Source organism: Tamandua tetradactyla, chromosome 5, assembly GCF_023851605.1.
Source record: "Tamandua tetradactyla isolate mTamTet1 chromosome 5, mTamTet1.pri, whole genome shotgun sequence".
NCBI classification, from domain to species: domain Eukaryota; kingdom Metazoa; phylum Chordata; class Mammalia; order Pilosa; family Myrmecophagidae; genus Tamandua; species Tamandua tetradactyla.
Genome location: NC_135331.1, coordinates 18,434,105 through 18,449,476, shown reverse-complemented (window position 1 = coordinate 18,449,476; position 15,372 = coordinate 18,434,105). Strand labels below are relative to the sequence as shown.

The following is a 15,372-nucleotide window of genomic DNA, read 5'->3' as shown; positions in this document are numbered from 1 at the left end:
ACCAGTGGATTAACAAAATGTGGTATATACATATGATGGAATATTATGCAGCAGTAAGACAAAATGACATCCTGAAGCACATGACAAGATGGATGAGTCTTGATGACAATGCTGAGTGAAAAAAGCCAGTCACAAAAGGATAGATATTATATGACTCCGCTTTTAAGACCAAGGTAAAGGTAAAATTAGAGGCTTATAATACAGAATATAGGGGACTTAGAAATACATAGAAGGTAGAGATGGGTGAACAGTTAGCTAATGAGGTTGAACTCAAATGTAAGGGAATATATAGAAGTGAGGGTGTTCTCTAGTGGGTCTATAAGTAAATATACCTTATAGACAGTGAACATGATTGAATGGGGTTGTATAGACCTATATACCCCACTGTTTAACACTAGAAATATAAATAAGTTCTTGCAAGAACTACTTCAAAAGTATGATTCATGGACAAAGAGTGTTTAAATCCAGGGTACAGGAGGAAAACTGCAATTGCATGCTATGGGCTATGTTTAACAGGAAAACATCAATACTACCACAGCAACAACAGGGGTAAATAATGGGAGGAGGGACAAGAATTAAGGGGAGGCTTAGATTTCTTATTTGGTAAGGGTGTGTTTTTGGTTATCTTTCTCTTGGGAACAAATAAATTATCTAAAATTAAGAACACTGATTGGCTGTAGACTTTGGGCATGTTCATGATGCCTAATGAATGCAGGCGGCTGAAGGGTGCACTGACTGAGAAGTAGATTGGTGAATGATGGTATATACATATGATACATGTTCTAGTTTGCTAGCTGTCAGGATGCAATATACCAGAAACTTATTAAAAAGGGGTATTTAATAAGTTGCTAGTGTACAATTCCAAGGCCAAGAAAATGTCCCAATTAAGTCTATAGCAATGTCCAATCACAGGCATCCAGGGAAAGATATCTTGATTCAAGAAGGTTGATAGCAGTTCAGGGTTTCTTTCTCAAGTGAGAAGGCACACGAAGATAATGGTCAGGGTTTCTCTCTTGACTGGAAGGGCACATGGCAAACACGGCGTCATCTGCTAACCTTCTCTCCTGGCTTCTAGTTTCATGAAGCTCCCCGGGAGATGTTTTCTTTCTTCATCTCCAAAGCGCTGGCTAGTGGACTCTCTGTTTCGTGGTGCTGCAGCATCCTCTGCTCTCTCTGAATCTCCTTCATTTTCCAAAATGTTTCTTCTTTTATAGGACTCCAGAAACATATCAAGACCCACCCAAGTGGGTGGAGACATGTCGTCAGCTAATCCAGTTTAACAACTACTCTTGATTAAATCACATCTCTAGGGAGAGGATCTGATTACAGTTTTAAACATACAGTATTGAATAGGGATTATTCTGTCTTTATGAAATGGGATTTTGACTAAAACATGGCTTTTCTAGGGTACATACATCCTTTCAAACCAGCACAATAGAATATTGTGCTACTACAAAAAGGAACGAAGTCATGAGGCATGCAATGATGTAAATGAACCTGTGGAATATTTGCCAAAGCAAAATAAGCCAGAAATGAAAGAACAATTATTATATGTTCTCCTTTAGAAAATGTTTGTAAGAAAACAGGGGCCTAGATTGTAAACTCTTATAGTAGACACATTTAGTCCAGAGTGGTAATTATTTCTGGATTCTGAGAGGTTGTTTTATACATATATAACCTGGTATTTAGAGATAAGAATGAATCCAATCAGGTCAGGATTAAGGTAATTCAGAACACAGGGGTAAGGAAGACATTGTCTATATTTTAGAACCACACTTGCTCTTTGAGACCAAAGGGAGAAAGGTTTATTTTGCCTGGAACCTAAATTTTCTGTAGCACATAATTCTGTCTGGACAGCTCACTTGAACTATTGAAACAAAGGAAGCCCAGAATAAGAATGAGTGCCTTTAAACCTGTATAGCTTAATGTGATGCCTGGATATATTCTAGATTATATTAAGCAGATAATCAAAAAGTATTGGCAAAGTCCCTTGAGGGATGGTAGAAAAACTATCGAACTATTAAACTTTACCATCAGGGAATCCCCTGATACTGTGTGAAACATTAGGGACACCCAAATCAATAGGCCATGCCCTTGTTCTTGAGGCTTAGTTTTGTGAAGCCTGTGTAAGTAAAGAAACTTAGCCTACCTACAGGTATGCCTAAGAATTACTTCTGGAGGACCTCTTCTGTTGCTCAGATGTGGCCTCACTCTCTCTAAGCCCAACTGCAAGTGAAATCATTACCCTTCCCCTTACATGGGACATGACATCCTTGGGTAAAAGTCTACCTGGTGGCATGGGAGATGACACCTAGGGATGAGTCCAGCCCTGGCACCGTGGGATCAACAATTCCTTCCTTAACAAAAGGGGGGAAAGAAGTCTATCAGTGAATGAGTTCAAATACAGTCAAGAGGCTACTCTGGAGGTCAGTCTTATGCAAGCTTCAGTTAGACATTGCTACTTATCATAACATGCCAAACCTCAACAAAACCATTCCAGCCAATCCCAAAGAACACCTAGGGAAATATATAAGATTCTACAGAGGTTCCATGCACTAGGGTAACTTTCCAGACACCTACAACCTCCAAATGGGTCCCTGGATCAGATAAGTCCTGAAACCTAGAGGGCCCAGCCCCTCCAGAATATCAGCTAGTTCCCTCTCCCTACCCCATATTATTGACAGTCCCTTCCCAACATGAAAAAGTTTCAATGGCCATAACCCAAATACCCTTAAAGAGTGGGTCAGAAAGATCAAAGATGATGGTAGAATTCTACAGTGAAGGTAAGGTTTAAGAAACGAATATGATTGCTGAATCAGTAAATTGGTATTTTAGTCTCCAATATCTCAGAGCAGCTAGAAGTAAAAATCTAAAGTTGTGGAATTGTAACCCATACCAAACTCAGAAATCTACAAGTAATTGTTGTGCTATGCTTTGAAATGTATTGCTTTTTTGTATATATGTTATTTTCATGCAAAAAAAAATCAATTGTGATGAGAGAAAAAACTTGTCTTCTAGCCTCCTATATTCTAGAGCAGCTACAAGGAAAATATCTGAAATGATGGTATGGTAGCCCATGACAAATTCTGGGATCTGTCCAGTAACCACTCGGTGAAGAGTGCTTTGAAAACAATTGCTTCTTTCTTTGCTTTGTATGTATGTTCTCTATACAATTTTAAAAGTTAAAATAAAGTACTTACTTACAAAAGGACTTTTACATATAGAAAGATGTTCACTGAAGCACTGTTTGTAATAGGAAACAACCAGAAATAATCTAAGTAGGAGATTGGTTAAATTTATTTTGGAACATTCATAAATAAAAAAATGTGTTCAAAATAATGAAGTGAAATTATGTGGTGACTTGCTACCTGGAGCTATTATTATGTGAAGGGACATTAGTTGAAATGAAAGCACTGAACAAGGTATACTAGTCTGGACAGTAAGACCATAATTTAAAGATAAATACATGTGCATTAAAATTTTCTTCTGGGAAACCTAAGAGACTGGTAAACGCTGTTGAGTAAAGACTACAAGGTGGGAAGAATTTTCTTCCTATATGGTTTTTTGTTATCTATGTGCATTTTTTTAATATGCTGTATGGGCAGAGTCACATTTCTTTTTTTTTCCATGCCAGTATCCCATTATTGCAGCACCATTTGTTGAATTTTTGTTTTTGGGAAGAGCAAAGGTTGGGAATTGAACCTTGGTCTCCCTCATCGTAGGTGAGAATTCTACCACTGAACTACCCTTACACCCTGGCATGTTTTCTTAAAACTTGTTTTTAAGGTCACTGAGGGTAGCTATTTGCTTTGTAACTTTTGTTTTACAAAATCTTATTTTAAAAAATGGAGCTTCAAAACCCTATAAAGAAAAGAAAACAAAAAACTATCTACATTATACACCCTCAGCTACTACCTGAGATTGAGGCAATATTTTCAAAAAGAAGACAGCATTGGAGTTAAGTGAGGGAGACAGCTGGTTCAGTGGTTGAATGCTCGCCCACTATGCGGGTGACGCACCTTTGATTCCTGGCCTGTGCACCCAAAAAAGAAAAGTGAGGGAAGGAACAGTCTTGCTTAGCACCTGTCAGGCCTAGTTCAGGACTGCCTTCTCCATCAGAGACAAAACCCTACTGCTACGGACCTTCCACTCCTCCTTTCCTTCCCCTAGCTACATTAGGTGCTGTGAACTCCCCCTCTACCCCTTTTTTGGGTCAGTGCTGATTCTTTACACACAACAAATGAAGTAAAGGTTATATATTAGCCATTGTTACGGACTCTGCACAAAACTGCACCAAGGGGAAAGGTTTTCGACCAGCCTCTTTAAAACATCATTCTCAAGGTGAAAGGAGCACTTAGAAAGCCAAGGTCCAGTGTGGCCAGGAAGACACGGGTCCTAAAGTTTGTGTGATTTTTTAAAGGCCGCAAATCTGAGCAGATGCCTGTGCTGCAGCCTAAGGGTACATGTCTAAGCCTGGACGCCCTGTGGAGCCCTGGACCACGCCCCAACTCTGACTGCTGCTCAAGGAAAGGGACTACTTACCCCCTTAGAGGCTGTCTCTTGACTTCCCACATTCATGAAACCCCAGACCCCAAAAGGAGAAATAAAAGCCTCACTCCATGTTTTTATTTTTATTCAACTACGAGCAAACAGCAAAATTAACACAACATTGACCAACTCCAGACCAGTTTGTCTTATACCACTGAAGTTAACAGGCACCGATCTACGGGGTCCTGCCCACCTCCTGCCCAGTACTGCTGCCTGGGGAGACAGCAAGGCCTCAACACCAAACAAGTGACTCTGCCAGCACTGCTGCTGTGGACGAGCCAAGCAGGGCACAGGCACCAGCTGATATGACCACGAGGGGCTTTGCCTGGGACACCGGCCTCTGGCTCTCTTGGTGAGACGGCACTATAAAGACATTTCTCACAAGACACCACCACATGCAGTGCTGGAGTTGGGCTCACAGACAGAGGCAACTAATCTTAGCTCCTTTGAAGATTCTTTGATGCTCTGCCCTATTACGTAGACCTGATCTTTTTACCTGGATTTTTCCTTCTTTAAATTGTGGGTTGCTATTTTATGGGAAACCCAACACAGTACTAAAATATTCCTCCAAATAGATTTCATATTTGATCAAAATATAAAGTGGGGTATATGCCCCTCTGTAATTCTAAACAGGCAGCAGGAAAAGTCACCCTTAACCACTATCTGACCGCTCAAGGCTCTCTCGTAAGAAGGGAAGCAGGGAAAAGGAGAAATCAACATGCATCATGGAATCTGAGATTACTACTTGGGGCCTCTGGAGCAGTTTATGTTGCCTGGCTTTTCTCTACTTTCCGGACAGCTGCTCATAGAGTTTGGGCACATAATCATCCCACTCAGCCTGGTAACACATGCCCGCCACTGGGGGCCCAAGTTTGTACTTCTTGCGGAAAGACGCCACTTTGAAATTGCCACGGCCATCTCCAGATCGGTTGCTGAGAATGGGCTCGTCAAACTTCAGTGGCCCGTTCTGCTCATAAACCAGCCAGACATAGCGATGGAGGCCTGAGGAAGAGAGGGGAAATGTACAGAGCAAGGCACCTGGGATGGAGAAGTCATCCATTTTCCCAGGTTGTTCCATTTTGAAGACCCCAGACTACCCTATTTAGAAGGAAGACATTCAGGACCCCAGGAGGCAGAATAAGGCAACTACTCACCTGCTTAAAATCATCCAGTGGCTCCCCTCTCTGCACCTAGCAGGAAGTCAACTCCGTGTTGGCCTCTAAATGCCCGCCAGATCCGACCCGTGTCCACCTGGAACCCCACCTCCTACGCTGCTCTTCTCCTTCATCCAATCCCAGGCTCCCACCCCATCTCAACTAGGTCCCTGGCAACAGTCACTTCCCATCACCCCCATCACAACACCCACTATAGTTTTATCCCAATATCATCTAAAATTCTTGCTTTTAAATTTAATCTCCCCACTAGAAAGTACACCCCACAAAGCTACAGGGTTTGTCTCGTCAACACTATCAACCCAGAACCTACCCTAGCCTGGCACACTGGAGGTGAGGAATGCATGAAAGACCCAGCAAATCACTGAGAGAGCACCTACTGCACCACAATCGAGTCTGCACAGGCTAAAGGAGAGCGCTACCTTTCTACCTCCAAAACTTGCTTCCTTGGAAGACTTGAGATCTCATTTGAAATTACCTAAACTCTCATTAACTTTAAAAGGAATGTTTAAAATCAGCCAGCAACTATCCCTTTCTGCAAACTCCACTTAAGTTCTGGGCACAAATAGGTACCATGAGGTTCTTTTGTAAAACAAAAATTTCTATTTAAAAAGTGAGTTACTCCAAAAACCTACAGGAATGGTCAATGAACACATGCCAAATGTTCAATATCTTGAAATAACCAAAAGATGAAGGATGATAAAACTACAAAATACCAGTTCACACATCTAAGACAGGTAAAATCAAAGACTGACAATGTCTAATGCTGGCACAGACAGATCTACTGAAACTCTCACATACGGCTGATTCAAACAATGAAACTTTTCAACCATTTTGGAAAACTCTGGGGCAATCTTATAAAATTAACATATAATTACCTACTCCTAAATATTTATACAAGAGAAATGAAAACACATGCCTACAAAATGAACAGACTGTCTACGGCTTTATTCACAACATCCAAATGCTGGAAACAACAGAAGAAAGGCTCAACAAATTGTGGTATAATCAATGGAATACTACTAAGCAATAAAAAAGAATGAACTACCGACATTAACAATAATAAATCTCAGAGAATATGTACCGCATGTTACCATTTATATGAATACAAGAACAAAGGAATTTGTAGAGAAGGCAGTAAGAAAATTGGTTACTTCTGGGAGAATTAATTAAGGTCACTCTCAAGAACTTTCTGGGGTAATGGATCCTATATCTTGTTTCTGATATTTACCTGGGTGTGTACACTAACCTAAATTCACTGACTGTACCCCTGTGATGGGTATTTTATTATCTATAAATTATACCTTACTAAAAGAACATGAAAACAAGCAAAAGAAACAAAAAGTGAGTCACTAAGGCTTTTGTTCTTAAATGAGAACACAGCTCTTACTGGAGGGAATTACCTTATTCTCATGTGTATGCTTCCCATAATTAGACTGCCTAATTTTATAATTGCCCTAGAGAATCTAATAGGTCCCTTGGAAATATGTTCTTTTACTTTTCTATTGTGAATGCATGACAGGGCCTGAAGTCCTCTGAAGTTTCTGGGTTTACAGATAAAACATGAGTGCAGGACCAATTGTTCTTCTCAGGGATCTTCCTGTACCTCCTCACACTAACTCATGGCTGGACAACGAGGACAAAGGCCAGGGTTCTGTCAGGCTCCACTTGCCACCATTTCTCTGTTCCAGTAAGTACAGAATTGCAGTGATGCACCAGAGTGGTGACAATGCATGTGGTAGTTAGGTTCAGGTGTCAACTTGGCCAGGTGAAGGTACCTAGTTCTGTTGCTGTGACATGAGCCAATGGTACGTGAACCTCATCTGTTGTTCTTTACATCTGCAGTCGGCTAGGAGGCGTGCTTGCTGCAATGAATGCTGTTTGATTTAATTGGCTGGTGCTTAAATGAGAGCTCAATGTAGCACACCAAAAGCAGCTCAGCATACCTCATCTCAGCACTCACAGCTCAGCCCAGGCCTTTGGAGATGCAGAAAGAAATCACCTTGGGGAAATTGGAACCCAGAGGCCTGGAGAGAAGGCCAGCAGAGATCACCCTGTGCCTTCCCGCATAAGAAAGAACCTCAGTTGAAAGTTGGCTGCCTTTCCTCTGAAGAACTAACCTAATAAAATAAATCCCCTTTTATTAAAAGCCAATCTGTCTCTGGTGTGTTACATTCCGGCAGCTAGCAAACTAGAATAATGCATCTCCCACCATTAGCTTCAGCAGCACTTATCCAACTTGGAGAGTTTCAGTATGGTGTTCTTTCTGTCACTTTCTCTCTATATGGAATATAGATAATCTATGTAATATAAAATACTTCCATCCAATCCAATATGTGTGTGTGTGTGTGTGTGTGTCTATAATCTTCATTATAGTTCCAAAAGTCTTCCAAATCTTCAACCTACTATGAGAAGAGGCTATAAAGAGATAAAACCAATTTCTTATAACTAACTGGAAACTATGATCACTTGTACAACCTTCGTCAGACATTCAAAATCCAAAGATCACCAAGGGCAAAGGGGGAATATAGAACTTAGATGGCTAAGCTGTGTTGAATCCATACATACCCTCCCTCTAGAAGACTGTCCCAACCACTCCGCACCGCTGCTTCCTTGGAGTCTTCTCACCAGCTTCAGGCTTACCCAATACCTAGCGCTGAGAGGAGCTCTACCTGATGCCAGAACCTGTGGTTCTAGCTGCTTGATGCCACTGCAGCTCGGAAGCATTCTGGGAGCCAAACGCCCAAGAGTTGAACTGAACTGCCTTCAGCCTTAAATAGGATAAGAGCTCCCATAATGAAAGACTAAAGCTTTGAGGAGTGAAGTAAAAGTTGCAGCACTTTGGGACTAATCCTGGTGTATGCCCTGGCTCCCTTCCCTACCCACCTCCCCTCCCCAAACCCCCACCAAAGTGGCCTTTACTGACCTGTGCCCTTGGGCGGCCCAGAGCCTATATAATCGGAGAGGACCGTGCCACTGCTGATGTTGTTGCTTTTCATGTTGCCCACCAGGAAATGATGCCACTCCCTAAGCAGAGGAACAAGGGCTATCAACACCACAGGAAGGTGGGACATACTCACCTGCACCAGCAAATGTATCAGGTGCAGGCCTGTGCCAGGACACCGCAGTGAACACGCCAGACGGTCCCCACTTTCCCAGCCAGCACAAATGTCATCTGTCTGCAGAAGACAGGACCCAGCCCCAGGCTCCCTGGGATTCTCTATGGCATGGACGGCCAGCTCTTTCTGATAGGGCGACTCTGTCCCAGTTGCTCAGCTATGCCTTAGCAGTGTGCAAGCAGCCACAGACAGGATGCAAGCACGTGGGCAGGGCAGTCTCCCCATAGTATTTTATTTATAGATGCTGAAATTGGAATTTCATATCATTTTTCATGTGTCACAAAGTCTTATTTCTCTTTTGATTTTTTTTCCCAAAGCACTTATAACTGAAAAGTCATTCTTAGCCATTGGGTGCTGCAAAAACAGACTGTAGGTGAATGTGGCTCTCAAATGCCATCTAAGAAATGAAGGGGCAGAAGGTGCCAGCTCTGGTTGAAGCATGGCCATGAACAGCTCAAGGCTGGCTGACTTTTCCTGGCACAGCACTTCCACCCAGGGACTCACACCATCCCAGAAACACCAGGTCATATTTGGGTTACCTGCTGTGCCCATATTTCCCCAACTCACCTGTATTTGGGATTGCTCCTGCTGGGAGCATCCAGGTCTGTCATGACCAAGGTATAGAGTTTACCAGGGTCAAGGCCATCCCATTCAATGCTGGTGGGCCGGTCTTTAACCTGCAGTAAGGAACCAGTGTTTCAGTGTGAAGTTCAGAACAAATGCTGAGGAAACCACTGTTGTTTCTGAGACCTGCGATTCCTCAAAGGTTAAGACAGAATTATTAGTAAAAGTTAACTTGTATTCCCTGTACTAGGAGCCAGGAGCTCAGGTTTTATATAGATTATTTAATTCAATCTCAACAACACTATGGAAAGAAAAGTGTCAGGATTCCAACCCTGGCCCCAACCCTGGCCCCAGTGGGAGCCACCTCTTCACCCCTTACAATCTCTCTCCCAGCCCATGAGTCCCGGAAAGATAAGCTCTCCGGATCTGGGGACCAGAAGGACCTGGGGCCAGACAAAGTGAGATTTCAGTTAACTGGACATTTACATGTGCACATGTGCACAGAAAGTGAGAAAAGGAAGGTGGTCACGCTGGACAACTAACCTGGGAAAAAGGAGGCCGCGGCAGCCTGCAGAATGTGGGCACATTAATATTTAAACACCCAACAGAGAAAACTCTCCCTGAGGTCGGGGCGGTTTATTGACCTTTACAACCACTGGGTTCGGGGAACCTAATTTCTCCACTTGACGCAGCCGGGACTGGTCGAGACCAAACGGTAACCCGGGGCCGTTGCCCTCAGCCTTCCACCCGCAGAGCGCACTGGCGTCAGGCGCTTGGCAGCTCGGAACAAGGAGAAAATGTGGGGCGATGCCCATCACGGCTTACGGAATGCGTCACATGCTGTCACGTCGCGCTTGGCTCCCCAAACTGAAGCCTAAAATCCTGAAGCCCCCCAGGGGCCCCCGGGCGGCCACAGCCCACTGTCTCCCGGGCCATTTCCAAGCTTAGGGCCCCACCCCACTCCCTTGGGCCCGTTAAGTCCCGGGAAAGCAGTTCGATTTCTCCACCAGGTCCCGGGGTGGGCATCCGAGCCCTTTGCTCGGAAGCCGCTCGCACGCGGCGGGGACGCGCCCTTGGATACCTGGGTGGGCGTCAGTACTTGGCCCAGCTCGTTGTTCACCGCCCCGGGGTATGTGACCTGCAGCAAGTGCTGCGGCTGCTCGTCCGCTTCCTGCAGGCACAACGGCCCGGACCACTTGCTGAGGTCCGCAGGCATCGCGGGGCCGAGCGGGGCGATCGGCGGGGACAGCGGCTGCAAGCGACGCGCTAAGAAGCCACACGCACCCGGGGCAGCCAGCAAAATGGCCAGAGGCGGCGCCGACGCAGCGATAAAAAGAGCGCATGCGTCCAACTCGCCGCTCCGTCCCGCCGCGCTCCGCCCCGCCGCTCCACCAATCACCGACGAGGCCGGGGCGGCACTTTGGCCTCTGATTGGCCGAGTCCACCAACGCTGGGCGTCGCGCGCTCCGGGGTAAAGGCAGCGTGGTCTGCGAATCCTGTGAGCCCAGCGGCGGTGGTCTCGGTTCGGCTTGCGCAGTCTTTGCTTAAAGAAATGCAGTTGACCTACCTTTTATTTATTTATTTATTTTTAACATTTTTGCATGTTTTTTTCTATTCTACTGTCTAAACTCGGAAATGGAAAACCTTGGTTTTTCTCTGGCACTTCTCGCAAAAGGTCCCCATCCCGTTGCCGCGCGGTATTTTCGCGCACGCTCGCCTGTTTTGGTAAGTGCAGGTGAGAGCAGGAGCGCAGTTTTGAGCGTGTTGCGTATGTATTTGAACCCCGCCCCCGCCGCCTTGCACACACACACACACACACACACACACACACACAGTCCTCACGAGATTCCCTAGGAAAAAAAATTTAACTAATTATTCCTGTTTAGCTGGCGAGTGGCTCCACTTCACCCAAACTGGCTTTCTCCTTGGCCACCAACTGCTTTCTTTTCGCTAAAGGTAGCGGCCACGATTTAAATCTGGTCTGAGCTAGGGCAGCCTTTGACGTTGGTGACTACTTGCCAGAGAATGAACAGGTCTGTCGTTTTCGTTTGTTATTAAAAAGTAATACAGGGAGCTAATAATAGAGGACTGTGTGGGGAAAATGTACCTATTGCAAACTGTGGATTATAGTTATCAGTATTATTTTAATACGCTTTCATCAACAGTGACAAATTTCCTACACCAATACTATGGGTCAATAGTGGGGGGCGGGGATAAAGGGTATGGGAGGATTTGGGTTGCCTTTTTGATTTTTACTTCTTTTCTGGAATAATGAAAATGTTCAGAGTGTGGTGATACCATGAGCCAGTGATTGTACGCTTCGGACGGTTTGTATGGTGTGTGAATATATCTCAATAAAACTGCATTAAAAAATAATAATATGCGTTCATTGTAGAAAATTGACACGGGGGGGGGGGGGGGGAAACTCACTTATTTTCCACTACGTGATTATAAATATCAGTAACAAATTGAGGCACATCTTTACAGTTTAAATATATATATGAGTTTTTAAATTTTAGTTTCCCCCACCACCACCACCACCAAAATGGCGTTATCCTCTATAGAATAAATACCCCTATTCAATAAAAACTTTCATCATTTTAAATGGCTGTATACTCTGTGTGGACCACAGTTTATTCAAGAAACCCCTTAACGTTGGACACTTAGGCAGTTTATTCCTTTTACAAATATTACTGCCATGAACATCCTTGTATCTATATCCTTAAATAGTTGGCAGATTGTTTTAAGAAAATTACCAAAAGGGGCTTGCTATATTACAGCATATATTCTTTAAAGACATGAATGAGTGAAAGAAAGAAATGGAGTGCAGTGACTGGCTCAAGTCCACGCAGCTAATTAAGTGTCAGAGTCCAGGCTGGAGATAATGAATTCAAACACATAGCGCTGTTTTTTTTTCCCTCCATTCATTCCATAAGTTAATGTCTAGAACCTTCTAAGCAAAAGCAGGAACAGTCCCTGGCCTCATGGAGCTAAAAGTCTAATAGTGGAGAGAGTTGTTAATCGAATGGCATGAATAAATGTAAAATTACAAACTGTGATAAGCACCAGGGAGAGAAGAGAGGCCCAGGCTGTAGTCCAGAGCAGACAGCAGCCTGAATGGGTTCTGCAGCTAACCCACATCCACCCACTCCTTGCTAACCCACACCCACCTCCGTTGTTGCCTGGCAGGAGTCACCTGCACCTTTTCTGTACCGCAGGTTGAGGGCAAGGATGCTGCTGTGAGAAGATGAGGTGATGGCTGCAAACCTCTTGGGAAAGGCAGAAAGAAATTCCAAATATTTCTACTCCTGCCTACCATTATTGTCCTTTTGCTCCCCAGCAAGCAACTGGACGCCAAGCTAATGCCCCTCTAATCCATCCACTTCTCTTCCCACCTCCTCCACCTATTCTTTCCTAATTACGCCTCTCCTTGATTTCCTAATCATCACTCTCCTTGACCACCTCCTCCAGTCTTCTTCCCTTCCAGCCTACTCTCCACTCCCTGTTGATCTTTCTCAGATGTAAATCAGGTCAATCCACACCTTGTCCTCACCCTTACTCTAAAGCCCTCCATGGCTCCCCTTTGTCTCAGGATAAAGTCCAGACTCTCATCAGGCTCCTACAGGCTTCCGCCACCTCCCTGCCCCTCCCTCCCTGTATTCCCTCTAAACACTCTGAACTTGTTAACTTATTTCAGTTCCTCAGAGGCCCCAACTGGTCTTTTACCTCTGGGCTTTTGCACATGCTGTTCCCTCTGCCTAAAACACTTTTCCACCATCTACCCGAATCCTCACTGTACTCCTGCACTGACTTGCCTTTAATCATCTTTCAGTGCTCCTCTGAAACATCGCTTTCAATGCCTCCCACCCATCAAGACGTGGGAAATATCCTGTTCTAGGCATGTACAGCCACCCTTTCCTTTCTCTTTCCTATTATCAGAGCACTGCAGATTTCTAGTTTATCATCTGAACCACACCACTGCCCACTTGAGTAGACCCTCCGTGATGGTTGTCTGCAGCCCTTAATGGTGCATGGCACATTGGGTACATAACATTAGCATCTTTATTATTACAAGAAAGTAAATGAATTAATATATATATATAGGTTTCAGGTACAGATCACTAAAACTTCCACTTTCTGATAAAATATCACATTCAGCAAAGACAGACCATTTCACCTATGATTCCAATAGCAGCAGCTCCTCCTTAATTAGCAGTTTGAGAAATGAGAAGGCCTCTCCTCTCACTGTTTAGTATAAACTGCTGTGAAGTGCTCTGGAGGTAATAGAAACCATTCTACAAGCAATGTGTTAAAAAAGAAATTGATTTCTCTGAACGGATGGTCGTACCTTCAGAGAAAACTGCTCAGAAGGAAAGTTTTTGTTGCTGATGTTGTTTTAAAACGCTTAGAACTTTCTGTGGGTCTTGGCACAGATCCTTATTAGCACTTGCAGAGATGGGAGCGAGTAGGACCGAGCTCTCCGGGCTTACACAGCGCCTGCGCCTTCCCGCCCGCCCGCCCGCAGTCCTGTGAAGGCCACCTGCTCCGCTGTGCGCCACCCTCGCTGCTTTGCGACCCTCTCTCGGGCAGGAAGTTTGCTGCTTCCAGCTGATTCGATGGTTGGAACTGACCAAGCCATCTTTCCCGAGCCAGGAGTAACCCGAGAACTTGACAGCATCCGCTTTCATCTTTACCGCAACCCCAGGAGGGATGTACTCCATGTTATACTCTCTGTCATTTTATAGACAGAGAAACTGAGGCTGGGAGAGGCGTGAGTGGCAGAACAGGCCCCAGAGACCATCCTTCTGCAGCCGCAGCGGGCAGCACCGGAACAGAGGCCAGCAGGCTTGGGCCCGGCGCTGAGGGGACAGCTCGCCCCTCGCGAAGGTGCAAATACGGTGAATCGCCTCGAAGCGCCCCCCCCTCCCGCGGCCAACCCAGGACGCCCCCCGCAGTTCTCCGACTGTTGGGCGTATTACTGATCAGGACCCCAAGTGCAGCGCTCCGTTTTTAGGCCAAGGCCATGCTTCCAATGGCTGCAGGCTTCAGCCTAGGCTTTCCTCCCTCCTTCACGCTCTCTCAGGAACGCAGGTGGCTCTCCCAGCCTCTCCCGATTTCCTCCCCATATCCTCCCACGGTGCTTCTCCAAATTCCTTGCACATCTAAACCCATATTATCATCAGCCTCTTGGATGCCACTCCCCAATTTAAGCCTCGACCTCAAGCTTCAGCAGACCTGAAGTAGGAGCCAACCTGAGGCGTTGCAGGGACGGTGAGCAGACCCGGTTTTGCTGGAAGGGGGTACTTGTGTAGGAGGATGTGGATGATGCAAGCAACAAGGTGGGATCAGGTTAAAGGGACAGGGAAGGGAGTATCCCTTTTTTCTTTTTAATCTATACAATGTTTGGCGTTTTCTTCAATGCTCAAATAATGGGCCGCTTAGCAAATGAATCAGCATAATGCCAAGGGTGGAGTGCTCAGTCCAACTCCCAAAGCCATCACCCAGAAGCCATGCAGCCTTAGGCAAGGCGTCCTCTTCCTAATCCCTGGAACCTGTGCACAGGTTAGAGCCCATGGCAAAGGAGCATTAACGTAGCAGGTGGAAGGAAGGTTGCTAATCAGCTGACCTTAAATAGGGAACTGATCCTTGTTCCCTGAGTGGGCCCGAAGCAATCATAAGAGTCCCTGAACTGTGATCTAGGAAGGCAGGAGAGAGCAGAGGGGTGTGAGAAAGACTAGTACGGCCGGCCGCTGCTGGCTTTGAAGATGGAGGCAGGGGCCACGCGCCAAAGAATGCAGGCAGCTGTTAAACGTTGGAAAAGGCCAAACCACGGAGTTTCCCCTAGATCTTCCACAAAGCAACCAGCACCGCTCACACCTCCACTGTTTCCAGCGGAGACCGATGACCCTGAGACCTGTCAGGTAGCACGTTTGTGTTGTTTTAAGCCACGAAGTTTGTGGTCATTTGTT

At 45.2% G+C, this 15,372-nt stretch overlaps 1 protein-coding gene across 1 annotated transcript; it reads right to left on the bottom strand.

Moving 5' to 3' along the window:
- Positions 1–4,616: 4,616 nt before the first annotated feature.
- PEBP1 (phosphatidylethanolamine binding protein 1) lies at positions 4,617–10,736 on the bottom strand. The gene is made up of 4 exons (XM_077159961.1): positions 10,485–10,736; positions 9,407–9,516; positions 8,647–8,747; positions 4,617–5,550 (listed from the first exon to the last, which is right to left on the bottom strand). The coding sequence occupies exons 1-4, from the start codon at positions 10,617–10,619 to the stop codon at positions 5,333–5,335; spliced, it is 564 nt and encodes a 187-aa protein (XP_077016076.1). The 5' UTR covers positions 10,620–10,736; the 3' UTR covers positions 4,617–5,332.
- Between the last annotated feature and the right edge of the window lie 4,636 nt (positions 10,737–15,372).

What these genes read in the sequence shown, in the direction of transcription:
- PEBP1 (XM_077159961.1), bottom strand. Translation starts at nt 10,619, where the DNA reads ATGCCTGCGGACCTCAGCAAGTGGTCCGGGCCGTTGTGCCTGCAGGAA. An exon ending in AAGTACTGACGCCCACCCAG is followed by an intron (nt 9,517 to 10,484) that starts GTATCCAAGGGC and finishes TCCTTACTGCAG; the next exon opens with GTTAAAGACCGGCCCACCAG. An exon ending in TGGGCCGCCCAAGGGCACAG is followed by an intron (nt 5,551 to 8,646) that starts GTCAGTAAAGGC and finishes TCTCTTCCTCAG; the next exon opens with GCCTCCATCGCTATGTCTGG.